Raw genomic sequence first — 27,236 nt, forward strand, 5'->3', positions numbered from 1 at the left:
TTACAGGTGCCTGACACCACGCCCCGCTAATTTTTTTTTTTTTTTTTAGACAGAGTCTTGCTCTGTGGCCCAGGCTGGAGTGCAGTGGTGTGATCTCGGATCAGTGCAAGCTCCGCCTCCTGGGTTCACGCCATTCTCCTGCCTCAGCCTCCCGAATACCTAGGACTACAGGCGCCTGCCGCCACGCCCGGCTAATTTTTTGTATTTTTAGTAGAGACAGGGTTTCACCTTGTCAGCCAGGATGGTCTCGATCTTCTCACCTTGTGATCCGCCCGCCTCAGCCTCCCAAAGTGCTGGGATTACAGGCATGAGCCAGCATGCCCAGCTAATTTTTATATTTTTAATAGAGATGGGGTTTCACCATGTTAGCCAGGCTGGTCTCAAACTCCTGACCTGAGGTGATCTGCCTGCCTGGGCCTCCTAAAGTGCTGGGATTACAGACGTGAGCCACCGCACCCAGCCCAGCTATACTTTCTTACACCAAAGGAACAAAGGATCCTACTAAATGTTCTATTACATCTTCACATTTTTTTTCTCACACATTTTTATCTTTGCATAGAGGTTTCAGAGTTTTCTATGGTATAAACAGTCTACTGTTGATGGGTAGTTAATGTTTCTGTCTTCCAGAAGAGCCTGGTTTTCTAGTCTGTGAAACCACACAGGAGACAGGTTCATTAAGGAAAGATACTTCCTTCAATCCCACTGGCCCAGAGACATCTGTTCACCGTTTTGCTCAATGTCTCCCCAAAGAGCATACTTAAGCAGTTTTACAGTACTTTTTTTTTTTTTTTGAGATGGAGTTTCGCTCTGTCCCCAGGCTGGAGTGCAGTGGCGCCATCTCGGCTCCCTGCGAGCTCTGCCTCCCGGGTTCACGCCATTCTCCAGCCTCAGCCTCCCGAGTAGCTGGGACTACAGGCGCCTGTCACCATGCCCCGCTAATTTTTTGTATTTTTTTTTTAGTAGAGACGGGGTTTCACTGTGTTAGCTAGGATGGTCTCGATCTCCTGACCTCGTAATCTGCCCGCCACGGCCTCCCAAAGTGCTGAGATTACAGGCGTGAGCCACCGCGCCCGGCCAGCAGTTTTACAGTACTTTTTATGCCTTTTGGTAGCTGGCTTTTCCCAAGGGAATTTCGTTGTGTGGTTTTTGTTTTTGTTTTTTTTTAGGACACGAACATTTTTTTCTTTTTTTTTTTTTTTGAGATCTTGCTCTGTCGCCCAGGCTGGGGTGCAGTGGCGCCATCTCTGCTCATTCCAACCTCCGCCTCCTGGGCTCAAGCCATTCTCTTCACGCTAGGAATACAGGTGCCGGACACCGCACCCGGCTAATTTTTGTATTTTTAGTAGAGATGGGGTTTCGCCATGTTGACCAAGCTGGTCTTGAACTGACCTCAGGTGATCCGCCTGCCTCGGCCTCCCAAAGTGCTTGTATTACAGGCGTGAGCCACCGCGCCGGGCTAAGAACTGGAACTCTGGAGCCAGGTGATCCTGCTTTAGCCCTTCTGAAGCCCACCGACCTTGAACCTAGTGTCTTCCCGTGCCTGGGCCAGTTTCCTCTGCATGTAGTAGGAAATAGTACGACCTCCTGGTGGGAGTTCATATTATACAGTCAGCGCTTAATGTTGACCCGTCTGTACTCATTCCTTTACGTGAGTAAACTCACAGTACTGCAAGTTTTCTTTTATTTTTAGTTAACATGACATATACATGCATGATTACAAGCTCCGCTGCCATTATGTCCTTGGACATTTCAGCTGTCGCCAATTATTCCACCATTATGAAACAGCTGTGTGATGAACTTTAGCGCGAGCTGTTTTCTTTCCCGTTTTTTTTTTTTTTTTTTTTAAGACGGAGTCTCGCTCCGTCGCCAGGCTGGAGAGCAACCGCGCGATCTCGGCTCACTGCAAGCTCCGCCTCCCGGGTTCACGCTATTGCAGGAGCTATTTTCTTTGGCCAGGTTCCCACTGGGGCAAAGGGTCCGTTTCTGAGCCTGGCTCTAACTAGGTAAGGCAACCGGAACTCGGCTGCCCTTAGGAAAGATGGCGGAGAGAACGGCGTCATTGCCTGTCAGGTTGCGGCATCGGTGCCCTCGCTCAACATGGCGACCTTTTGTGCCCGCCCCCTCCGCTAACTGGCAGGTTACTCCGTCCCAACGCAGTAGACGAAGGCGGCGGTGATGGCGGCGGGGATAGTGGCTTCTCGCGGACTCCGCGACCTACTGACCCGACGTGAGTCACCTCTTGACTTATGGGGGGTGCGTCGCGCTGTCGTGCTGTTATAGCAGATGTAGGACGGGGAGGCCTATCCGGGGTCACGAAGGGCCCGAGTCCCCTAAATTCAGGGGTACGTGTGCTCCCTTTTGAAGGACTCCCTAATTCTATAGGCCTGTGTCTTGCAGTCTGGGCTCATCAAAGGCTCTTCCTTTCTCCCCAGGACTGACAGCCTCCAACTACCCGGGACTCAGTATTACCCTTCGCCTCACTGGCTCCTCTGCACAGGAGGAGGCTTCCGGAGTAGCCCTCGGTGAAGCCCCAGATCACAGCTATGAGTCCCTTCGTGTGACGTCGGCGCAGAAACATGTTCTGCATGTCCAGCTCAACCGGCCCAACAAGAGGAATGCCATGAACAAGGTCTTCTGGAGGTCTGACCTGCAGATCCTGGAGGCCTGCCTGCGGGGGGAGGCGGGGCTTGCGAGACTGGGTGAAAGTGGAACGTTGTGGGAAGATGGACAGGAGGGCAGGATATTCCCACCCCATTTGTAGCCCCTCACTCCTTGCTTCACAGAGAGATGGTAGAGTGCTTCAACAAGATTTCGAGAGACGCTGACTGTCGGGCGGTGGTGATCTCTGGTGCAGGAAAAATGTTCACTGCAGGTACCAGACGCTCTTCACACACCCTACCAGCCTTCCTAGCTCCTGGCAATAGACAGTGGAGCAGTGCTTCTTAATTAGGGTTTTGTTTTTTGTTTTTTGTTTTTTTTTTTTTGAGACGGAGTCTAGCTGTCGCCCAGGCTGGAGTGCAGTGGCGCAATCTCGACTCACTGCAAGCTCCGCCCCCCGGGTTCACGCCATTCTCCTGCCTCAGCCTCCCCAGTAGCTGGGACTACAGGCGCCCGCCACCACGCCCAGCTAATTTTTTGTATTTTTAGTAGACACGGGGTTTCACCATGTTAGCCAGGATGGTCTTGATCTCCTGACCTTGTGATCCGCCCGCCTCGGCCTCCCAAAGTGCTGGGATTACAGGCGTGAGCCACCGCGCCCGGCCAATTAGGGTTTTAAGCAGCTTCTAACTTACACTTTTTTGTTTGTTTTGTTTTGAGATGGGGTCTTGCTCTGTTGCCAGGCTGGAGTGCAGTGGCACAATCTCAGCTCACTGCAACCTCCGCCTCCCGGGTTCAAGCAATTGTCCTACCTGGGACTACAGGTGCAGGCCACCATGCCCAGCTAATTTTTATATTTTTAGTAGAGATGGGGTTTCACCATGTTGGTCAGGATGGTTTCGATCTCCTGACCTTATGATCCGCCTGCCTCAGCCTCCCAAAGTGCTGGGATTATAGGCATGAGCCAACGCTCCCAGCCCCTAACTTACACTTTTATCTGTTTTTTTTTTTTTTTTTGGAGACAAGATCTTTCTCTGTCACCCAGGCTGGAGTACAGTTGCCTAATCATAAATCACTGTGACCTCAAATACCTGAGCTCAAGCGATCCTCCCACCTCAGACTCCCAAACTGCGGGGATTACAGGCAGGTGCCACCATGGCCAGCCCTATCATTTTTTTTTAAAAAAAGGCTTACTTTAAACATTCAAATATGAAAATTAGTCCAACAGAACGCGATGGGATTATAGGCTCTGAACTCTGGGTTTCCATCCATGAACAACATGCTTAACCTCTCAGTCTATAGCTGTGTGAGCATATAATATAATAACATGCTTTCGTGCAACTATTCAACTCACTAAGTGATTTCCAGTTACTGGTCAGTTGGATCTTTGGATTGACCCACTGACCTGTTCTACAGATTGGTGAATTTCCACTAATCACAATTACTGACTCTTTCGTCATCTCTATCCTCCTGTAAAGCCCATCCAGTGATATTTTTTGTTTTGTTTTGTTTTGTTTGAGGCGGAGTTTTGCTTTTGTTGCAATGGCGCAATCTCAGCTGATTGCAACCTCCGCTTCCTGGGTTCAAGTGATTCTCCTGCCTCAGCCACCCAAGTAGCTGGGATTACAGGTGCCTGCCACCACGCCGGGCTAATTTTTTGTGTTTCTAGTAGAGACAGGGTTTTACCATGTTGGCCAGGCTGGTCTTAAACTCCTGACCTCAGGTCATCCACCCGCCTAGGCCTCCCAAAGTGCTAGGATGACAGGCGTGAGCCACCGTGCCCAGTTACCAGTCACTAATTTTAAATTTCAGATATTGTAGTTTTCAATTCTCCAATTTCCATTTGGTTCATATTTTATTTTATGTATTTATTTATTTATTTTGAGACAGAATCTCGCTTTGTCACCCAGGCTAGAGTGCAGTGATGCAATTTTGGCTCATTGCAACATCTGCCTCCTGGGTTCAAGCAATTCTCCTGCCTCAGCCTCCTGCGTAGCTGAGATTAAAGGTGCCCGCCACCAGGCCTGGTTAATTTTTTTTTTTTTTTTTGAGAAGGAGTCTCATTCTGTTGACCAGGCTGGAGTGCAGTGGCACAATCTCGGCTCACTGCAACCTCTGCCTCCCAGGTTCAAGCCATTCTCCTGCCTCAGCCTCCCGAGTAGCTGGGATTACAGGCACCTGGCACCACACCCGGCTAATTTTTATATTTTTAGTAGTGACGGGGTCTCACCATTTTGGCCAAGAAGGTCTTGAACTCCTGGCCACAAGTGATCCGCCCACCTCGTCCTCCCAAAGTGCTGGGATTACAGGCGTGAGCCACTGTGCCTGGTCAGTTATATATTTTTTGTCATGCATGTTTTTCTTCCTGCCATTGAGCATAGTTATAATGACTGATTTAAAATCCTTGTCTTCTGGCCGGGCGTGTTGGCTCACGCCTGTAATCCCAGCATTTTGGGAGGCCAAGGCAGGCAGATGTTGAAGTCAAGAGATCGAACCAGCCTGTAATCCCAGCACTTTGGGAGGCCGAGGCGAGCGGATCACAAGGTCAGGAGATCGAGATCATCCTGGCTAACATGGTGAAACCCCGTCTCTACTAAAAAAATACAAAAAAAATTAGCCGGGCGTGATGGCGGGCGCCTGTAATCCCAGCTATGCGGGAGGCTGAGGCAGGAGAATGGCATGAACCCAGGAGGCAGAACTTGCAGTGAGCCGAGATTGTGCCACTGCACTCCAGCCTGGGCGACAGAGCAAGACTCCGTCTCAAAAAAAAAAAAAAAAAAAAAAGAGATCGAACCATCCTGGATAACACAGTGAAATCCCGTCTCAACTAAAAATAAAAATAAAAAAATTTAGCCGAGTAGCTGTAGTAGTCCCAGCTACTCGGGAGGCTGAGGTAGGAGAATGGCGTGAACCTGGGAGGCGGAGCTTGCAGTGAGCCGAGATGGCGCCACTGCACTCCAGCCTGGGCGACACAGCGAGACTCCGTCTAAAAAAAAAAAATATCCTTGTCTTCTAATCTCAACATCTGGGTCATCTTGGGATCAGACTCCTTATCATCTTTTCTCTTGAAAATGGCAGGCCGGGCTCGGTGGCTCACGCCTGTAATCCCAGCACTTTGGGAAGCTGAGGCGGGTGGATCACTTGAAGTCAGGAGTTCAAGACTAGCCTGGCAAACATGGTGAAACCCCGTCTGTACTAAAAATACAAAACTTATCCGGGTGTGGTGGTGCACGCCTATAATCCCAGCTACTGGAGAGGCTGAGGCAGGAGAATCACTTGAACCCAGGAGGCGGAGGTTGCAGTGAGCCAAGATCACTCCATTGCACTCCAGCCTGGGTGACAAGAGCGAGACTCTGTCTCAAAAAAAAAGAAAATGGCTTCACTTTCCTGTTTCTTTGTATTTTGAGTTAGTTTGGATTGTTTCTTGGATATTGGGATATAGGAGTAAGATGTGGATACTCTGGATTCTATCATATCATTCCAAAGAGTGTTGAGTTTCCTGTTTTGGTAGCTTAGTTGGAATTAGTTTTTTTGGTTTTTCTGTTTTCATTTTTATTTTTTTGTAGAGATGAGGTCTTGCTATGTTGCCCAGTCTGGTCTTCAACTCTTTTTTTTTTTTTTTTTTGAGACAGAGTCTCGCTCTGTCACCCAGGCTGGAGTGCAGTGGCGCGATCTCGGCTCACTGCAAGCTCCGCCTCCCGGGTTCACACCATTCTCCTGCCTCAGCCTCTCCGAGTAGCTGGGACTGCAGGCACCCGCCACCACGCCCGGCTAATTTTTTTGTATTTTTAGTAGAGACGGGGTTTCACCGTGGTCTCGATCTCCTGACCTCGTGATCCGCCCGCCTCGGCCTCCCAAAGTGCTGGGATTAGAAGCGTGAGCCACCGCGCCCGGCCTGGTCTTCAATTCTTGAACTCAAGTGATCTTCCTGCCTCGGCCTCCCAATGTGCTGGGACTACAAATGTGAGCCACTGTGCCTGGCTTCTTGCTGATTTACAGACCATACATGCACCCCCAGCAAAATATTTAAAAACTAATTCTTCAGCTTGGGCAACAAACTGAGACCTCGTCTCTAACAAAAATTAGCTGGGTGTGATGCATGACCACACTCCCGGCTACTCTGGAGGCTGAGGTGGGAGGATGGCTTGAACCAGGGAGGTCAAAACTGCAGTAAGCTGTGATCGTGCCACCGCATTCCAGCCTGGGTGACAGTGCAAGAGCCCATCTCAAAACAACAACAACAACAACAAAAACATAAATCTGCCAGCAAGAAATTAGGCAGAGTTAATACACAGAATTCGGGACTCCTCACTCTGGCTCTCCCCTTTTTGGAATATGCCCCCTCACTTCCCGGCACCTATGGTCAGCTTGGACTCTATCCTGTGGCTCTTCAAGCACAATTTCAGTCTGCCCTCAGGCTGAAAGCTTTCAAAACCATTTTCAAAAACACAGAGAGCGTGTTCTGCCACTCTCCTAAGTGGTCACTCCCTCCAGAATCTGCCCAGTACCTTCAGATAATTGTTTGTTTCTTGTCCAGCCAGAGTATGTAGTTGTCCCTGGGAGGGTTGGCCCTTTAGGACTAAACCAGAAGCAAAATATTTCATACACTGATTTCTGCACAGGGCCCAGAGCCTAGTGCTGGGAACCCAGTTGTGACTAGGACAGTCCCAGGCCCTGTTGTCATGGCGTTCCCAACTCAGTGGGGAAGACAGACAGTAAACTATTTCTTTCTGTTTTGTCCATTAACATCTTCCCAGGTCCCTTTCTTTCTTTCCCTCCCCTTCCTCCCTCTCCTCCTTTCCTCCCTCCCCTCTTTCCCCTCCCTCTCCTCCCTCTCCTCGCTCTTCTCCTCCCTTCCTCCCCTCCTCTCTTCCTCTCTTCCTCCCTTCCTCTCTTTCTTCCTTTCTTCCTTCCTTCCTTCCTTCCTTCCTTCCTTCCTTCCTTCCTTCCTCTCTCCCTCCCTCCCTCCCTCTCTCTTTCTTTCCTTCATTCTTTCTTTTTTGAAACAGGATCTCCCTCTGTCACCCAGGCTGGAATGCAGTGGAGCAATCTCAGCTCACTGCAGCCTCGGCCTCCTGGGCTCAAGCCATCCTCCCACCTCACCCCTCAAGTAGCGGGGACCACAGGTCTGCACCACCACGCACAGCTAGCTTTTTCATTTTTGTACAGGTGGGGCTTGCTCTGTTGCCCAGGCTGGTCTTGAACCCCTGATCTAAAGTGATCTTCCCGCCTCAGCCTCCCAAAGTGCTGCGATCACAGGCATGAGCCACCGCGCCCAGCCTCCTGCTTTCTTTCTGCATCTCCCTGTGTTCCTCCTCTTGTTCATTTGTTCATTCATTTGACAAACATTCAGTGACACAGTCCAGTGCCAGAGCCCCCTCCTGGGTGCTGGAGATGTGGAAACGGGAGGCAGCCCCCATTCCTGACCCCTTGCTCTCATAGAGCTCATGTCTGAGAACAGAAAGATGGGGCTCCTTTGTGGCTGTGCCGGGCCCAGGTCCTTCATCTTTCAGCTCCCAGCTGAATGTGGCCATCTCATGTTATTTTCAGCAGCAAGACCCTGAAGGCCAGAAAGAAGAAACTGCGGGTCACGCCATGACCCAGTGATAGAGTAGAACTACTAATTAGAGAAAGAAAAAGTTGGCCACAATTATGTAGCACTCATGGTGTGTCACGCCCCTTTCTAAGCACTTTAAACATATTAATTAATTCTAATCACAGTCCACAAGACAGGTTCTGCCATGAGCCCCATTTAAAGATGAAACAGATCCAGAGAGAGCAAGAAACTTACCCAATAATCACAGCTTGTAAGTGGCAGAGCTGGGATTTTGGAACTCATGCTGCCTGGCTATAGAGTCCTTGCTCTTAACTGCTAAATGTCTGTCATCTCAGTAGCTGGCATGCTGGTTAAAAGTAAGGGGGACTTTGGCCTCAGGCAGTGATCTGGATCCTGTCTCCGCTTGTCTTTTCACCTCTCTGTCCTGCGATTTTCTTTTCTTTTTATTTTTTATTTTTGAGTCAGGGTCTTGCTCTGTCGCCCAGGCTGGAGCACATTGGCGAGATCATAGCTCATGGCAGCCTCCAACTCCTGGGCTCAAACGATCCGCCCACCTCAGCCTCTGAAAGTGCTGGGATTACAGGCGACCACACCCAGCCTCATGTGCAGCTAATTTTTTCATTGTAGAGAAGAGGTCTTGCAATGTTGCCCAGGTTGTTCTCAAAATCCTAGCCTCAAGCGATCCTCCTGCCTGTGCCTTCCAAAGTGCTGGGATTACAGGCGTGAGCCACTATGCCAAGCCCCAAAATATACTTTTTTATTCATTTGTTTGCCTCCCCATGAGGATGGGGACTGTTGTCTGTATTGATCACTTATTGAGCAGCTCGTGTGCACCAAGACCTGTGCTAGGCACAGGGGATACAGCAGTGGACAGAAAGACAAAAACTCCTGCGTTCTCAGAGCTCACATTCTAGAAAGGGAGTCAGGCCCTCAAGCAGATAAGGACATAATTATAGGATAGCAGCCATGCAGCCCAGAGGTAAGGCGGGGTCGGGATGCGGGGGATGGGGCCACTGTTGAGCCAGGTTGGCCAGGGAGGGCCTCTCTAGGAGGTGACCTTTGAGCTATAGCTGAAGGAAGTGAAGGAGTCAGTCTGTGGCTGTTGCAGAGGGAGGGATGGTTCTCAGCCCAAAGGTCCTTGGCTCCCTCCCTCTCCTTCTCCGGGTCTTTACTCAAGGTCACCTTCTCAGTGAGAAGGTTCTGTTCCTCTGCAGCAGCCCTGTCCACGCGTGCGCGCCCACACACACACACACACACACACACACACACACACACACACACACACACAGTTGGAGGCCAGTGTGCCCAGGGTAACAGGTTGGGAACAGTGTTCATGCAGGGTGGTCATGACAAGGACGTTCTATTTTGCTCTAAGAGCAACAGGAGGGAAAAAGAGGGTCTGAGCCAGACACAGTGGCTCACGCCTGTAATCCCAGCACTTTGGGAGGCTGAGATGGGTGGATCACAAGGTCAGGAGTTTGAGACTAGCCTGGCCAACATGGCAAAACCCCGTCTCTACTAAAAATACAAAAATTAGCCGGGCATGGTGGCGGGCGCCTGTAATCCCAGCTACTCGGGAGGCTGAGGTAGGAGAATCGCTTGAACCTGGAGGGGGAGGTTGCATTGAGCCGAGATCATGCCACTGCACTCCAGCCTGGGCGACAAGAGCATGACTCTGTCTCAAACAAAAAATTTAAAAAAAAAAAAAAAAAAAGAGGGTCTGACCCAAGAAGGTGTCCACTGGCTCCCCCTGACTGCGTGTAGGGAACAGACTGGGGACACAGGTGGAAACAGGGAGAGCAGGGTGGGCTCATGGAGAACAACTGATGGAGGAGAGGTCAGATTCGGGATCATCTTGAAGTTGGAGCCACGGAAATTGCTGCATCGTGAGATGTTTCTCATCTCAGGCAACATCACCACCATTGACTGCGTTGCTCACACTGCAGACCTTGAGTCCCAGGCTGTCTGGCATCTTAGGGAAAAGCATGGCCTCTGGAGCCAGCTGCATGGTTCCAGATTTTAAAATCCCACTTCTGGCGCGGCATGGTGGCTCACACCTGTAATCCCAGTGCTTTGGGATGCCGAGGCGGGAGGATCGCTTGAGCCCAGGAGTTCAAGAGTAGCTTGGGCACCGTCCCAGCCACCCAGGAGGCTGAGGTGGGAGGATTGCTTGAACCTGGGAGTTCGAGGCTGCAGTGAGCCATGAGCGTGCCACTGCACTGTAGCTGGTATAACAGAGTGAAACCCTGTCTCTATAAACATTAATGAGTTAATTTAAATAGTTCACTACTCACTACTTACCAGCCAGTGTGACCTCCTTGGGCAAGTGCTTAACCTCACTGTGCCTTAGTTTACCCATTGGTAACACAAATAGTAATAGGATCTAGCTGGTAGGGTTGTTGTGAGGATTCACTGAGTAATGACGCCACAAATACCAGCTTTTATTTCCTTCCTACCCAACATGCAATCCCTCACCAAGTCCTGTGCGAGTTTTTTTTTCCGCCTTGGTGGTTTTGGGGTTCGAACCTGCTGTGCGTGGGTTGAGTCAAAGGGTGGGGCCTGGTTGAGTCAAAGGGTGGGGCCTGGGAGCCTGGGTGAGCTCTCTCACGCCTTCTCACCAGGTATTGACCTGATGGACATGGCTTCGGACATCCTGCAGCCCGAAGGAGATGATGTGGCCCGGATCAGCTGGTACCTCCGTGATATCATCACTCGATACCAGGAGACATTCAACGTCATCGAGAAGGTGATTCTAGGGGGCTAGAGGGCATCCTTCTCCATGCCCGCCTCCCCTGGGCCAACCCTGACCCCACTCTTCCTGTTCCCTCTCAGTGCCCCAAGCCCGTGATTGCTGCCGTCCACGGGGGCTGCATTGGTGGAGGTGAGACTGCAGCTGTCCTCCTGCTAGGGTGCTCCCCGGGCCGGGCTGCTGCTCCGATGCTGCGGCCACTGGCATCCAGCCTCAGCTCTGTCATGGGCCAGACTCTGTCCCAAGAGGCAGTCCCACGTCCCGGGAGGCAGGGTTGGCTCTGGTGGTCTTTCAGCATCCCTGGCCTCTACCTCCTAGGTGTGGACCTCGTCACCGCCTGTGACATCCGGTACTGTGCCCAGGATGCCTTCTTCCAGGTGAAGGTGAGTCATCCTCCCAAGCTCCTGCTTAGAGCTGGGCAGTGAGGTGGGGTTGGGGGGCCTGGAGTGAGCCTCGAGGGCTTCATGGAAGAGTTGGAGTTGAACCTGACAAAGAAAGCCTTGCCCATAGAGGAAGTCAAGAGGTGAAGTTGTGAGTGGGTAAAGTATGGGGTGGGGTTGAGGCTGGCAGGTGCCAGAGGCAGAGATTGCTCCTAGGGCCATACTGGTGAGGGTGGGAGGCAGCATGGAGCCGGGGGATGCAGTAAAGGGGTCTCAGGTAGGGTGAGGAGGGTGCCTGTCTCATGATAGATGGAGCTGCCCTGAAGGAATGGGAGGGCGCGTGAGTGGGAAGGTGGGCACTATTCTAGGTTGAAGGAACTTGCCTGAGTCAAGATGCTGCCTGGGCAATGGAATGGGACTTTGGAGGAAGTCACTGGGGTGAAGGTGGGGAGGGAATCTCTAGTAAACATGAAATTTCATGGACGTTGACGTTGCGGGGGGCACAGTATTGGGCAGAAACCAAACACTGACCCGATTCCTCCCCCAGGAGGTGGACGTGGGTTTGGCTGCCGATGTAGGAACACTGCAGCGCCTGCCCAAGGTCATCGGGAACCAGAGGTGGGTGCAGGGAGTGTGGGGGCGTGGGCGGGGGACCCCAGAGCATGTCCCAGCCCCGGGGTGGCAGCCGCCTCCTGATGCACGCTTCTCCTTGCAGCCTGGTCAATGAGCTGGCCTTCACCGCCCGCAAGATGATGGCTGACGAGGCCCTGGGCAGCGGGCTGGTCAGGTAGAGCCATGGCCCTGGTAGCTCCGTGCTGGGGGCAGCCAGGCCTGGAGGGTTGGAGACCTCTCCGGGTCCCCTTGTCTCCTCGCTCTAGAATTCCAAGTGGCACCCTTTCTTGGTGAGGTCATTTCTTTATTGTGGGGTCAGCCCCCTGCTCTGATTGGGCTGTTTCTCTGGGTCTTGGGCCTACCTCTGTGAGTGGCCACTTCTTCATCTGCAGGAGGCTGGAGGAGAGAGCCCTTCCCAGCCCACCCGGTCCCTGATCTCTTTCGCTGCAGCCGGGTGTTCCCAGACAAGGAGGTCATGCTCGATGCTGCCTTAGCGCTGGCAGCCGAGATTTCCAGCAAGAGCCCCGTGGCGGTGCAGAGCACCAAGGTCAACCTGCTCTATTCCCGTGACCATTCGGTGGCTGAGAGCCTCAACTACGTGGTAAGGCGCACACTCCGACCAATCACAGCCCTCCTCTAACCCTAGGCGACCAACCAAGGTGCAGGGTGCTCGCATGCTTTATCCTGATTGGCCCCTGCTAATCTCTCTCCTCGTTCCCTCCCAACGCCCTGGGTATCAGGCGTCCTGGAACATGAGCATGCTGCAGACCCAGGACCTCATGAAGTCGGTCCAGGCCACGACTGAGAACAAGGAACTGAAAAGCGTCACCTTCTCCAAGCTCTGAGAGCCCTCGCGTCCCAGGTCCCAGCCAGGGGGCTGGCCTTGTCCCGCCTCATCCGCAGAAAGGGAGGATGGGCGATGACAGTTGTCTCTATGCCTTCTCGCCCAGTCTCCCAGTTTATAACTTTATGACAATGAGTTTCTCAAGGCCCAAGGCCTTATCTTCACCCCACAAACAATAAAGCACAGTAAAGAACCTGGTGCGCTTCTTGGAAAGAGGAGAGGTGGGAGGGGCTGGGATGCACCTGGGGGCTCCAGAGACCGCAGTCCTGAAGGCTGGGGCTACAGGTTGGATGCATGGGAATGGGTGGCATAGAGGTGATGGCCATTCCGACTGGCAGCGGGCAGGCGAGGGCCACAAGGAAGCCAGGGGCGGAGGGAGTGACCAAAAGTCGCTGGGCTCCCTCTGGGTTGTAAGGCTTCCCGGTCTCCCTGCCTGCCCTGGGGCTGAGGGTGGTGTTCGTGCCCTGCCTGGCATCTCTCACTGCACAGCACATGGGATCTGGTGTTGGCATCTGGCTGGGATTCCCTTGTTACCAAATCTTGAGCCTCATTTCTTTAAAACTTTGGAGTGCTAGGCACGGTTGCTCACACCTGCAATCCCAGCACTTTAGGAGGCTGAGGCAGGTGGATCGCCTGAGCTCAGGAGTTCGTGACCAGCCTAGTCAACATGGTGAAACCCCGTCTCTACTAAAAATACAAAAATTAGCTGGGTGTGGTGGCAGGTGCCTCTAGTCCCAGCTACTCGGGAGGCTGAGGCAGGAGAATCCTTGAACCCAGGAGGCGAGGTTGCAGTGAGCTGAGATCAGGCTGCTGCATTCCAGCCTGGGTGACAGAGCGAGACTCTGTCTCAAAAAAAGAAAAAACAAAACCAAAAAACTTCGGAGTTTCTGGCCAGGTGCAGTGGCTCATGACTGTAATTCCAGCACTTCAGGAGGTTGAGGCAGGCGGATCACTTGAGGTCAGGAGTTTGAGACCAGCCTGGCCAACATGGCAAAACCTGGTCTCTACTAAAAATACAAAAATTAGCCAGGCACGCTTGTAATCCCAGCTATTCAGAAGTCTGAGGCAGGAGAATCCCTTGAACCTGGGAGGTGGAGGTTGCAGTGAGTTGAGATGGTGCCACTGCACTGCAGCCTGGGTGATAGATCAAGACTGTGTCTCAAAAATGAACAAACAGGCCGGGCGCGGTGGCTCAAGCCTGTAATCCCAGCACTTTGGGAGGCCGAGGCGGGCGGATCACGAGGTCAGGAGATCGAGACCATCCTGGCTAACACGGTGAAACCCCGTCTCTACTAAAAATACAAAAAATTAGCCGGGTGTGTTGGCGGGCACCTGTAGTCCCAGCTACTCGGGAGGCTGAGGCAGGAGAATGGCGTGAACCCGGGAGGCGGAGCTTGCAGTGAGCCGAGATCGCGCCACTGCACTCCAGCCTGGGGCACAGAGCAAGACTCCGTCTCAAAAAAAAAAAAAAAAAAAAAAAAATGAACAAACAAAACCAACAAAAACTTTGGGTTTTTTTATCCGTATATCATTCCAATCTTTTGGATTTATCTCTGGAATAACTGCAAGAGACCAAGCATTAAGTTGATGACTTCTGTATGCCAAGTCCTGTTCTGAGCATTTATTATCTTAATGATCAAGGACTCTATGAAGTTGATACTACTATGATTATTATTATGACTATTGTTATTTTTAGAGACAGGGTCTTAGTCTGTCACCCAGGCTGGAGTGCAGTGGCATGATCATAGCTTGCTGTAACCTTGAACTCCTGGGTTCAAGCGATCCTCCTGCCTCAGCCTCCGAGTAGCTAGGAATACAGATGTGTGCTACCATGCCCAGCTAATTTTTATTTTATTTTTGTAGAGATGGGGTTTCACTATGTTGCCCAGGCTGGTCTTGAACTCCTGGGCTCAAGCAGTCCTCCTGCTTCAGTTTCCCAAATTGCTGGGATTGTAGGCACGAGCCACCACAGCCAGCCCAAGGTTGATACTACTGTTTTTTGTTTTTTGTTTTTTCTGAGTAGCTGTTGGACCCACAGCTAGATCTTCTTATTTGGCAGATTAATAACATACAGGCATTACTGGATCACAAAATCATTTTAAAAATATTTTGATAGCTATTCAATACTTGTTTCCTCTCTTATGAATTTTTTTGTTTTTTAAACAAAGTCTCCCTCTGTCATCCAGGCTGTAGTACAGTGGCGTGACCTCGGCTCACTGCACTCTCCACCGCTCAGGTTCAAGTGATTCTCCTGCCTCAGCCTCCAAGTAGCTGGGATTATAGGCACCCACCACCATGCCTGGCTAATTTTTGTATTTTTAGTAGAGACTGAGATTTTGCTAGGCTGGTCTCGAACTCCTGCCCTCAGGTGATCCACCCACCTCAGCCAACCAAAGTGCTGGGATTACAGGCATGAGCCACTGCATCCAGCCAATACTACTACTATTCCCATTTTACAGATGAGCACATGGGCAAATTGAGGGTAATTCACTGACCCATGATCAGACAGCTGAGAAGTGGCAAAGGCAGGATTTGAACCCAGAACCTCTGGCTCCACGCACTAGTAATCTAAACTGCTCTCTCTACAATACAACGTACATGGTAAAGACGTGTAGTGGGCACGCAATCAACGTAGGTCCCTTCACAGTTGCTGGGAGAGGCAGGAATTCACAGTTCCTCCGCGTTCTCCTCCGCTGCCCACCTGTCCTGGATCACTCCTGCAGCCCTGCCCTGCCCTGCCTGGTCTCACCCTCCCTCTGCCAACAGAAGTCTGGGCAGGGTTTTATGGGCTCTGATAAGGCCCTGGCAGGGCCAAAGTTCATGAGCCCTTCCTCTTTGCAGGAGGGCCTAGGGGAGGGGACCCAGGTGATTTGGGTCCTGGCTGGTCACCAGGGAAGCTGGCAAGGGAAGTGAGACTAGGGTGCGCTCTAGGAGAAGCCGACAGCCTGAGAGTCCCAGAAGAGGAGCCCTGTGGACCCTCCCCTGCCAGCCACGCCCTTACCCTGGGTATAAGAGCCACCACCGCCTGCCATCTGCCACCATCTCCCACTCCTGCAGCTCTTCTCACAGGACCAGCCACTAGCACAGCCCCGAGCGATGGCCTATGTCCCCGCACCGGGCTACCAGCCCACCTACAACCCGGTGAGACGCCGGCTCAGGCCCTGCCCTGCCCGCAGCTCCGTCCATAAGCCCTCACACCAATTTTCCCCACTCTGATCCCGGGGGGCCCCATCTGACTCTGTGGTCTGATTTACCCAAAGCTGACCCCGACCCTCGATTTACTCCTACCCTGACCTCAGGACACCTCCGTGTCCACGTCTAACTGTTGGCCCTCGTCATCTTCAACCTGGTCCTCCCCCATGGTTTCCTCTCCCCTGCTTAAGGGACTGGGGGGCTTTTCTGGGAGGGGTAAAGGCTGCAACAGGCAGATGCAGATGGCTTGTGAGTCCCCTCACCAGGTCTCTTCTCCAGACGCTGCCTTACTACAAGCCCATCCCGGGTGGGCTCAACGTGGGAATGTCTGTTTACATCCAAGGAGTGGCCAGCGAGCACATGAATCGGTAAGACCCTCCCCAAGCCAGGCCGGGCTGGCAGGGGACTTCCAACAGGGTGCTCTGGGCCTGGCTGTTGGGGGCTTTCTGCCCTTACCCCACCCTGGTGGAGAGGGAACTCTTTTTTTGCCCCACCCAATAGCCAGAGGCGAGCCTGGGGCAGATCAGGAGTGGGGACGTGGGGACCAGAAGGTTCAGGGAGGGCTCACCTTGAGAGGCAGCCCCTGAGTTGGACATTAGACTGAAGCTGATGAGTGCGATGGCAGGAATTCAGATCACAGGCTCAGAGCTGGGTCCCCGAGTTAAAATCCCAGCTCTGCCACTCCCCAGCTCTGTGTTGGTGAAAGGGTGAAAGTGACTATACCTCTCTGTGCTTCGCTTTCTTTTTTCTTTTCTTTTCTTTTCTTTTCTTTTCTTTTCTTTTTGTTTTTGAGATAGAGTTTTGCTCTTGTCGCCCAGGCTGGAGTGCAGTGGCATGATCTTGGCTCACTGCAACCTCTGTCTCCCAGGTTCAAGCGATTCTCCTGTCTCAGCCTCTTGAGTAGCTGGGATTACAGGCATGTGCCAGCACACTGGCTAATTTTTGTATTTGTAGTAGAGATGGGGTTTCACCATGTTGGTCAGGCTGGTCTCAAACTCCTGACCTCAAGTGATCCGCCCATCTCGGCCTCCCAAAGTGCTGGGATTACAGCCACTGCGCCTGGCCCAGTCTTAGCTTTTAAAAAGGGCCTTAACACGTTGATAATAATTGGCCTCATAGGACTTTTTTTTCCTTAGAGATAGGGTCTTGCTCTATTGCCCAAGCTGGAGTGCAGTGGCACAATATTATAGCTCACTTCGGCCTCCAACTCCTGGGCTCAAGTGATCCTCCTACCTCATCTTTCCAAGCAGATGGGACTACAGGCATGTGCCACCATGCCCAACTAATTTAATTTTTATTTTTTATTTATTATTATTATTTGTTTTGTAGCGACAAAGTCTTGTTATGTTGCCCAGGCTGGTCTTGAACTCCTGGGCTCAAGCGATCCTCTAGCCTTGGCCTCCTAAAGTGCTGGGAGGATCAGGCATTGTTGTGAGCCACTCTGCCCAGCCTGTTGTTTATTTATTTATTGTTTACTTCTTCATTGAGTGCCCACTCTGTGTCCTGGCACTAGGGATGGAGGAGTGAACAGGACAGAGACCCCTGCCCTCGTGGAGCTGACGTCCTAGTAGGGGAAACATAAAAAATAAGTCCAGGCCAGGCACGGTGGCTCAGGCCTGTAATCCCAGCACTTTGGGAGGCCTAGGCAGGTGGATCACCTGAGATCGGGAGTTCGAGACCAGCCTGACCAAAATGGAGAAACCCCGTCTCTACTAAAAATACAAAATTACCAGGGCACTGTGGTGCATGCCTGTAATCCCAGCTACTCAGGAGGCTGAGGCAGGAGAATCACTTGAACCTGGGAGGTGGAGGTTTCAGTGAGCCGAGATCGTGCCATTGCACTCCAGCCTGGGCAACAAGAGTGAGACTCTGTCTCAAAAAAAAAAAAAAAAAAATGTAGAATATGTAAGATGTCACATGGTATTAAGCGCTATGAAGAAAATGAGGAGGGAAGGGAGCTGGGGAGTGTGTGTGCGGACAGAGTTTCCCTTTAAATTGTCCCTTTAAATAGGGCGGCCTGGCCGGGCGTGGTGGCTCACGCCTATAATCCCAGCACTTTGGGAGGCCGAGGTGGTAGGATTGCTTGAGCCCGGGAGTTTGAGACCAGCCTGGGCAACATAGTGAGACCCTGTCTCTACAAAAAAAAAAAAAAAAGCCAGGCATAGTGGCATGTGCCTGTAGTCCCAGCTACTAGGGAGGTTGAGGCAGGAGAATCAGTTGACCCAGGAGGTTGAGGCTGCAGTGAGCCACCATTGTGGCCACTGCACTCCAGCCTGGGGGACAGGGCAAGAACGCGAGACCCTGTCTCAAAAAAAGAAAAAGGTCAGGCACGGTGGCTTACACCTGTAATCCCAGCACTTTGGGAAGCCGAGGAAGGTGTATCATCTGAGGTCAGGAGTTTTAGATCAGCCTGGCCAACATGGTGAAACCCTGTCTCTACTAAAAATACAAAAATTAGCCGGACATGGTGGTGCACGCCTGTAATCCCAGCTACTCGGGAGGCTGAGGGAGGAGAATCACTGGAATCCAGGAGGCGGAGGTTGCAGTGAGCTGAGATCGCGACACTCCAACTCCAGTCCAGCCTGGGCGACAGAGCAAGACTCTATCTCAAAAAAAAAAAAAAAAAAAAAAGGAAGGAAAGGCTGTGAGGCGAAGGTGTGGTGGTGGGAGTCTGCCCCCCTCAGAACTCAGGTCCCCTCCACGCTGTGGCCCACAGTGCCAAGGTTGCCCCTCAGAGCTGGTGCTGAGGTACGGGCCAGGGAGCCCTGGGACAGGGTGGCGGGGAGAGGGCTTCCTGGAGGGGGCCCCCAGGCACTGGGAGGTGGCACCAGGGGAACGAGCTCTTCATGTCCCGCCAGGTTCTTCGTGAACTTTGTAGTGGGGCAGGACCCGGGCTCAGACATCGCCTTTCACTTCAATCCGCGGTTTGACGGCTGGGACAAGGTGGTCTTCAACACGTTGCAGGGTGGGAAGTGGGGCAGCGAGGAGAGGAAGAGGAGCATGCCCTTCAAAAAGGGCGCCGCCTTCGAGCTGGTCTTCATAGTCCTGGCTGAGCACTACAAGGTCTGCCTGCTTTCTCTCTTGTTTCCTGAGCTGGAGTGCAGTGGCGCCATCTTGGCTCCTTCTTTCCTTCCCTCCTTCCTTCCTTTCTTTCTTTCTCTTTTTTTTTTTTTTTTTTTTTGAGATGGAGTTTCACTCTGTTGCCCAGGCTGGAGTACAGTGGCACGATCTCAGCTTACTGCAACCTCTGCCTGCTGGGTTCAAGAGATTCTCCTGCCTCAGCCTCCCGAGTAGCTGGGATTACAGGCACCCGCTACCATGCCTGGCTAATTTTTGTATTTTTAGTAGAGGTGGGGTTTCACTATGTTGGCCAGGCTGGTCTCGAACTTCTGATCTCAAATGAGGCTGGAGTGCAGTGATGCAAACAGCTCACTACGGCCTCAGCCTCCCCGGGCTCAGGTGATCCTCTCACATCAGCCTCCGGAGTAGCTGGGACTCTAGGTGCACACCACCACGCCCGGCTAATTTTTGTATATTTTTGTAAAGACGGGGTCTTGCTATGTTGCTCAAGCTGGTCTCGAACTCTTGATCTCAAATGATCCCCCAACCTTGGCCTCCTAAAGTGCTGGGATTACAGGCATGAGCCACTGTGCCCGGCCAGTGAGCTGACTTTTGACCTTAGCTTGACCTCTGAGCTGTGGACTCCAAGGTTCCTGATGCTGAGGCTGTCCCAGCTCATCCCCAAGACTAATAACTCCCAGTGAAAAAGATCCCTGTTCCTCGCTTTTTTTTTTTTTTTTTTTCTTGAGACGGAGTCTTGCTCTGTCACCCAGGCTGGAGTGCAGCAGCGTGATCTCCGCTCACTGCAACCTCCACCTCCCGGGTTCAGGCGATTCTCCTGCCTCAGCCTCCCGAGTATCTGGGATTACAGGCACCCGCCACCATGCCTGGCTAATTTTTGTATTTTTAGTAGAGGTGGGGTTTCACTATGTTGGCCAGGCTGGTCTCGAACTTCTGATCTCAAATGATCCACCCACCTCAGCCTCCCAAAGTGCTGGGATTAGAGGCATGAGCCACGGCGCCCTGCCCTTACTTCCTGTTTGTACCTTCCCAGGATCATAGGTGCTGACTCCTGACCCCCCATCTCTGCCCTCCAGGTGGTGGTAAATGGAAATCCCTTCTATGAGTACGGGCACCGGCTTCCCCTACAGATGGTCACCCACCTGCAGGTGGATGGGGATCTGCAACTTCAATCAATCAACTTCATCGGAGGCCAGCCCACCCAGCGCCAGGTGTGAGGGTCCCAGCCCTTCTTGCGTCCTTCCTTTCTAAATTCAGTTCCACATTCTTTTTTTTTTTTATTTTTCTTTTCCTTTTTTTTTTTTCTGAGATGGAGTCTCGCTCTGTTGCCCAGGCTGGAGTGCAGTGGCGCAATCTCAGCTCACTGCAAGCTCCACCTCCCAGGTTCACACCATTCTCCTGCCTCAGCCTCCCGAGTAGCTGGGACCACAGGTGCCCGCCACCGCGCCCGGCTAATTTTTTTGTATTTTTAGTAGAGACGGGGTTTCACTGTGTTAGCCAGGATGGTCTCGATCTCCTGACCTCATGATCCACCCGCCTCCACTTCCCAAAGTGCTGGGATTACAGGCGTGAGCCACCGCAGCTGGTCTATTTTTTCTTTTTGAGATGGAGTCTTGCTCTGTCGCCCAGGCTGGAGTACAGTGGCGTGATTCTGGCTCACTGCAACCTCCGCCTCCCAGTTTTAAGCGATTCTCCTGCCTCAGCCTCCCAAGTAGCTGGGATTACAGGCACCCACCATCACATCTGGCTAATTTTTGTATTTTTAGTAGAGACAGGGTTTCCCCCATGTTGGCCAGGCTGGTCTTGAACTCCTGGCCTCAAGTGATCCACTGGCTACAGTCTCCCAGAGTGCTGGGATTACAGGTGTGAGCCATGGTGCCCAGCTGCATTCCACATTCATTTATTTCCCAAGTATCTCCCTCTGCTGAGTGATGCCAAGAGCCTCGTGATGATCAAGGGAGCCCACTGGGAAGACAGACCTATCACTGCAAGGGATCAGGGCCAGGATGGGGAGGCCCAGGCTGAAGGGTTGCAGTTGGGTTTGGGCCCAGGCAGAGGGATCAGGGCCAGGATAGGGGGTGGGTGGAGGCAGGCAGAGGGGTCAGGCCCTGGGCTAGGCAGGGCTGGAGACAGGAATGACTGAGATATCTCTGGGCCCTCACCTCACTGGGCTCACAGACATGGCATCAGAGAGTGACAGCCCAGAAATGGTCAGGGCTGTGATAGGGAGGGCACAGGCAGAGGGGTCGGGGCTGGGATATGGAGTATGCAGGAGGTTTGGGAGCCTAAAGGAAGGGCTTGACTAGTCATGGGTCAGGAAGGCAGTGCTTCCTGGAGTAGGAGGAAGTGTGTAAGGTGAGTCAGGAAGTGAGGATAAGGAAAGGCAAAGAACACACGATAGTGAACGAATTCCCAAGAGGTTGCTTAACACCATCATTAAAAATAAATAACATACAATTAAATTGAGTTTCTCAATGTTATTTAATATTATTATTATTATTATTATTATTGAGGCAGGGTCTGGCTCTGTCACCCAGGCTGGAGTGTGGTGGTGCAATCACAGCTTACTGCATTCTTGACTTCCTGGGTTCAAGCGATCCTCCCACCTCAGCCTCCTGAGTAGCTGGGACTACAGGCATGCACCACCATCCCCAGCTAATTTTTAAATTTTTTGTAAAGACAGAGGGGAGGAATTTTCCTATGTTGTCCAGGCTGGTCTTGAAGTCCTGACCTCAGGTGATCCACCCACTTCAGCCTCCCAAAGTCCTGAGATTACAGGCGTGAGCCACAGCGCCTGGCTTATAAAGCTATGTTTTTTGTTTTGTTTGTTTGTTTTTTAGATGGAGTCTCGCTCTGTGGCCCAGGTTGGAGTGCAGTCGCGTGATCTCAGCTCACTGCACCTTCTGCCTCCCAGGTTTAAGCAATTCTCCTTCCTCAGCCTCCCAAGTAGCTGTGATTACAGGCACCTGCCACCACGCCCAGCTATATAAAGCTACTTTTAAAAGGCCTTCGGAATAGCTGGCTGAGAATAGAAGTCAAGGCAGAAAGGAGTTAATTACAAGGAGGAGAAAAGACGAGGTAACAGAGAGAAAGAGAGAGAGTAAAAGTTAAAGGTGTTAGACTTGGGAGGCTGAGGCGAGCAGATCACCTGAGGTCGGGAGTTTGAGACCAGCCTGACCAACATGGAGAAACCCCGTCTCTACTAAAAATACAAAATTAGCTGGGCATGGTGGCACATGCTTGTAATCCCAGCTACTCGGCTGGCTGAGGCAGGAGAATTGCTTGAACCTGGGAGGCGGAGGTTGAGGTGAGCAGAGATCGTGCCACTGCACGGCAGCCTGGGCAACAAGAGCGAAATTCCGTCTCAAATAAATAAAATAAAATAAATAAAGGTGTTTGGCAGAAGGAAGCCCCTGCACTGAGGTGTGGCCAAGACAGAGAGAGAGACAGAGACACAGAGACAGGCAGAAACTGAGATCAAGATCAGCCAGTGAGGGCCCCGGGACAGCAGGAAGACAGCACGGGGAAGGGCACAGAGAATGAAATGGACCAAGCATTGTCCTAAAGCTTTGGGGTGACTCACTGGGCATCAGCAATCCCCGAACATGGGGTGCCCCTCTCCGTGAATCTGTGATTGGGGTGCCACCCTTTGATGCCAGAGTTCCCTGGCACAGTGGTGGTGGTGGTGGTGGGCCACCCCAGGGCAGGGACCCTCAACATCTTTCAGTCCCAAATCTGGGGACCCTCTCATAACCGCTTTCTCTTTCTGTGCCCACAGGGACCCCCGATGATGCCACCTTACCCTGTAAGTACTTGCTGATGGATAAGGGTCTTCGCCCCTAGTGGGGGTCCCTCAGCCCCTCTCACCCTTCCTGCCTTCTGTCTATCATTCAGGGTCCCGGACATTGCCATCAACAGCTGAGCAGCCTGCCCGTGAGTGGGAGGGCTGGGAGGCCCCCGGGTGGGGAGTGGGAATGGTGAGAATTGGGGTACGGGGAGCTAAGAGGGGTTGCAGCCCCAGGTGTACTAACCCAGCACCTAGAGAAACGCCAGAGTCTAATGGGTGTGTCATAGATATCTGTTGACTCTTGGAGAATAATATCGCTTCTTCCTCACTTCACAGACCATGGAAGGACCCCCAACCTTCAACCCGGTATGGCTTGGGGAAACAGATGGATGGGTGGGGAGGGGGCACGGATCCCCAGGGAACCTGAGACAGCCAGAAAGAGAGTGGGCTGAGGGTGTTTGGAGTGGGAGGTAGGGGGAGGGTAGATAGAGTTCGTGGTCAGGTTTAGGGAGCGGAAGGGGTTGGGGATGTTTTCCAGGAGTGGGGCCTCTCAGAAAATTTGTTCTTGGGCCGGAGGTGGTGGCTCACCCCTGTAATCCCAGCACTTTGGGATGCCAAGGCGGACGGATCACGAGGTCAGGAGATCGAGACCATCCTGTCCAGCATAGTGAAACTCTGCCTCTACTAAAAATACAAAAATTAGCCGGGCATGGTGGTGCGCGCCTGTAATCCCAGCTACTCAGGAAGCTGAGGCAGAAGAATCACTTGAACCAGGGAGTCGGAGGTTGCAGTGAGCCGGGATAGCGCCACGGCACTCCAGCCTGGCGACAGAGCGAGACTCCGTCTCAAAAAAAAACAGAAAAAGAAAAAGAAAATTTGTTCTTAGCTGGACTCGGTGGCTCATGCCTATAATCCCAGCCCTTTGGGAGTCCAAGGCAGGTGGATCACTTGAGGTCAGGAGGTCCAGACCAGCCTGGTCAACATGATGAATCCCTGTCTCTACTAAAATGACAAAAGTTAGCCAGGTGTGGTGGTGCACACCTGTAATCCTAGCTGCTAGGGAGGCTGAGGCAGAATTGCTTGAACCTGGGACGCAGAGGTTGCAGTGAGCTGAGATTGTGCCTGGGCAACTCCAGCCTGGGCAACAGAGGGAGACTCTGCCTAAAAAAACCAAAATTTATTCCTTTGTTCCTGCAAGTCTGGGCGTGGTGGCTCATGCCTGTAATCCCAGCACTTCGGGAGGCTGAGATGGGAGGATTGCTTGAGCCCAGCAGTTTGAGGCTGCAGTGAGGCTTGATCATGCCACTGCATTCCAGCCTGGGTGACAGAGTAAGACCCCATCTCTTATAAGAAAAAAAGAAAGGAAAGAAAAGAAAAGAAAAATACAATTTCTTCCCACATCTGGCTCTGCTAAGCTGAGAGAGAATGGGACCCCCCGTTCTCTTCCCACAGCCTGTGCCATATTTCGGGAGGCTGCAAGGAGGGCTCACAGCTCGAAGAACCATCATCATCAAGGGCTATGTGCCCCCCACAGGCAAGAGGTATAACGTAGACTAGGTGGGAACCCCCAGCCCCCTCCTCCCTCAGACCCAACAGTCTAGACCCTCTGTCCCCTCCTCCTTTAGGGACTCAGAGGTCCAGCCCACAGGCCCCTCCCCACTGGACTCCATCTGACTCCCCCCTCCCTCTCTGTCCCCAGCTTTGCCATCAACTTCAAAGTCAGCTCCTCAGGGGACATAGCTCTGCACATTAATCCCCGCATGGGCGACGGTACCGTGGTCCGGAACAGCCTTCTGAATGGCTCGTGGGGATCCGAGGAGAGGAAGATCACCCACAACCCATTTGGTCCCGGACAGTTCTTTGATGTGAGTCTGAGCTCTCTTTTCCCACTTCCTTCCAGGGCCTCAGTCCTGGCCCTGGCCTCACGCCCGCCCCTCTCCCTGCAGCTGTCCATTCGCTGTGGCTTGGATCGCTTCAAGGTTTACGCCAATGGCCAGCACCTCTTTGACTTCGCCCATCGCCTCTCGGCCTTCCAGAGGGTGGACACAGTGGAAATCCAGGGTGATGTCACCTTGTCCTATGTCCAGATCTAATCTATTCCTGGGGCCATAACTCATGGGAAAACAGAATGATCCCCTAGGACTCCTTTCTAAGCCCCTAATAAAATGTCTGAGGGCATCTCATGAGTGTGTGTCTCCATCTGCTTCCCCGCTACTCTTCCCTTCCTTGGTTCAGTCCTGCACTTCATCTATCCCTCATTCTTCCAGTCATCTGACCATCCATCCTCCCATCATCATAAACCTGATTATGCCCCAAGCACTGATTTAGGGCTCATTCACTTCTCACAGCAACCCCAAGAGGTAGAAACAATTATTACCATCCTTCTGTAACAGATGAGGAAACAAAGGAAAATAAAACAAATTGCCCAAATTACACAGTGCATAAAAGGCAGAAGGAGGATTCAAATCCAGCTTGGCTCCCAAAGATCCGCACACTTAACCACTATACAACCTGTCGTTCCATCTATCCATGCATCCATCTCTCCACTCATGTATCCCAATATCCATCAATCTCTCCATGTATCCAACCAAAAGTCCATCCAACCATCCATCAACCAAACATCCAACCATCTAGACCTCATCAATCCATCCATTGAGCTGATTGTTCAACCATCCTTTCATCCAACCCTTTATCCATCTACCCATCCGTTTACCTCTGCACCCATCATCTCATCGTCAATCTCTCCAAACATCCAATCAACCATATGTTCACCCATTCATCCAAACATGCAACTGTTCATCTACTCACCAGTCTGTCTAGCTCTATCCAGCTGTTTGTCCATCCATTCTTTCATTCAACCTTTTATCCATCACCCATGCATCTGACCATCCATCATCTTCTCCATCCATCCAAACATCTAACCATATACCAGTCTATCTGTCTATTCATTCAGCCATCCTTACAAAGTCTAACTTTCGTCCATCCATTCATTTCTTCATCCCTCCATTTGTCCATGTAATTCTCTGCTTTCCATCACACTCATCCATTTGTCCTCCATATGCCCATTCATCCCTCCATTCAGCAATTCATCACTTTTCCGTCTCTTTCTATCCAATTATCCATTCATCTCTTCATTATCTATTTTTTTCCAACCCTTTTCCAACTCAAGCTGGAAAGTTATCCATTCATTTATCTTTTCATCTCTCCATCTGTCCACCCAACCATGCTGTCATCAAATCACTCTTTTGCTGATTTCATCATTCATTGATTTCTTGTTTTTATTTTTGTTTATTTATTTTTTTGAGACAGAGTTTTGCTCTTGTCACCCAGGCTGGAGTGCAATGGTGCGGTCTCAGGTCACTGCAACCTCCACCTCCCCAGTTCAAGCAATTCTCCTGCCTCAGCCTCCCAAGTAGCTGGAATTATAAGCACCCGCCACACACCCAGCTAATTTTTGTATTTTTAGTAGAGACAGGGTTTTGCCATGTTGGCCAGGCTGGTCTTGAACTCCTGACCTCAGGTGGTGCACCTGCCTCCACCTCCCAAAGTGCTGGGATTACAGGTGTGGGCCACCGTGCCTGGCCCATTCATTGATTTCTTTCTTTTTTTTCTTTCTTTCCTTCTTTTTTTTTTGAGATGGAGTCTTGCTCTGTCGCCAGGCTGGAGTGCAGTGATGCGATCTCGGCTCACTGCAACCTCCGCCTTGTGGGTTCAAGTGATTCTCCTGCCTCAGCCTCCTGAGTAGCTGGGGCTACAGGCGTGTGCCACCAAACCCAGCTAATTTTTGTATTTTTAGTAGAAACAGGGTTTCACCATGTTGGCCAGGGTAGTCTCGATTTCTTGACTCGTGATCCTCCCACCTTGGCCTTCCAAAGTGCTGGGATTACAGGCGTGAGCCACTGCCCCTGGCTGATTTCTTTACATTTTCATTCATCCATCTATTCTTTATTCACTCTTGTGTTGACTTATTCACCAGACACTGACTCATCAACTTTTTTTTTTTTTTTTTTTTTTTTGAGACGGAGTCCTGCTCTGTTGCCCAGGCTGGAGTGTAGTGGCACCATCTCAGCTCACTGCAAACTCCGCCTCCCGGGTTCACGCCATTCTCCTGTCTCAGCCTCCCGAGTAACTGGGACTACAGGCACCCGCCACCTCGCCTGGCTAATTTTTTTGTATTTTTAGTAGAGACAGGGTTTCACCGTGTTAGCCAGGATGGTCTCGATCTCCTGACCTCGTGATCCACCTGCCTCGGCCTCCCAAAGTGCTGGGATTACAGGCGTGAGCCACCACGCCCGGCCTGACTCATCCACTTTCAAATTAGCTGGGTTGGCTTTCTGATATAATAGGTTAGCAAGCTTCAGGACAAACCATGAAGTGATGAATTAAACCCTCTATATTATTAATTGAATAAAATGCTGTAAAACCGGTTATTAGCA

General features: G+C 51.7%; 2 protein-coding genes across 2 annotated transcripts; both read left to right on the forward strand.

Moving 5' to 3' along the window:
- The first annotated feature begins 1,943 nt into the window (after positions 1 to 1,943).
- On the forward strand, positions 1,944 to 12,933 carry ECH1 (enoyl-CoA hydratase 1). The gene is made up of 11 exons (XM_055249083.2): positions 1,944 to 2,003; positions 2,138 to 2,227; positions 2,433 to 2,640; positions 2,784 to 2,872; positions 10,777 to 10,901; positions 10,988 to 11,036; positions 11,223 to 11,287; positions 11,832 to 11,902; positions 12,000 to 12,071; positions 12,347 to 12,497; positions 12,637 to 12,933. Exons 2-11 carry the CDS (start codon positions 2,176 to 2,178, stop codon positions 12,739 to 12,741), a joined length of 987 nt encoding a protein of 328 aa, XP_055105058.1. The 5' UTR covers positions 1,944 to 2,003; positions 2,138 to 2,175; the 3' UTR covers positions 12,742 to 12,933.
- A 71-nt stretch (positions 12,934 to 13,004) lies between these two features.
- Positions 13,005 to 26,341, forward strand: LGALS4 (galectin 4). The gene is made up of 10 exons (XM_055247812.2): positions 13,005 to 15,881; positions 16,212 to 16,300; positions 18,791 to 18,995; positions 20,090 to 20,224; positions 22,792 to 22,818; positions 22,908 to 22,946; positions 23,137 to 23,166; positions 24,253 to 24,341; positions 24,500 to 24,665; positions 24,747 to 26,341. Exons 1-10 carry the CDS (start codon positions 15,837 to 15,839, stop codon positions 24,891 to 24,893), a joined length of 972 nt encoding a protein of 323 aa, XP_055103787.1. The 5' UTR covers positions 13,005 to 15,836; the 3' UTR covers positions 24,894 to 26,341.
- Positions 26,342 to 27,236: the final 895 nt, after the last annotated feature.

This window comes from Symphalangus syndactylus, chromosome 17 (genome assembly GCF_028878055.3).
Source record: "Symphalangus syndactylus isolate Jambi chromosome 17, NHGRI_mSymSyn1-v2.1_pri, whole genome shotgun sequence".
Lineage (NCBI taxonomy): Eukaryota > Metazoa > Chordata > Mammalia > Primates > Hylobatidae > Symphalangus > Symphalangus syndactylus.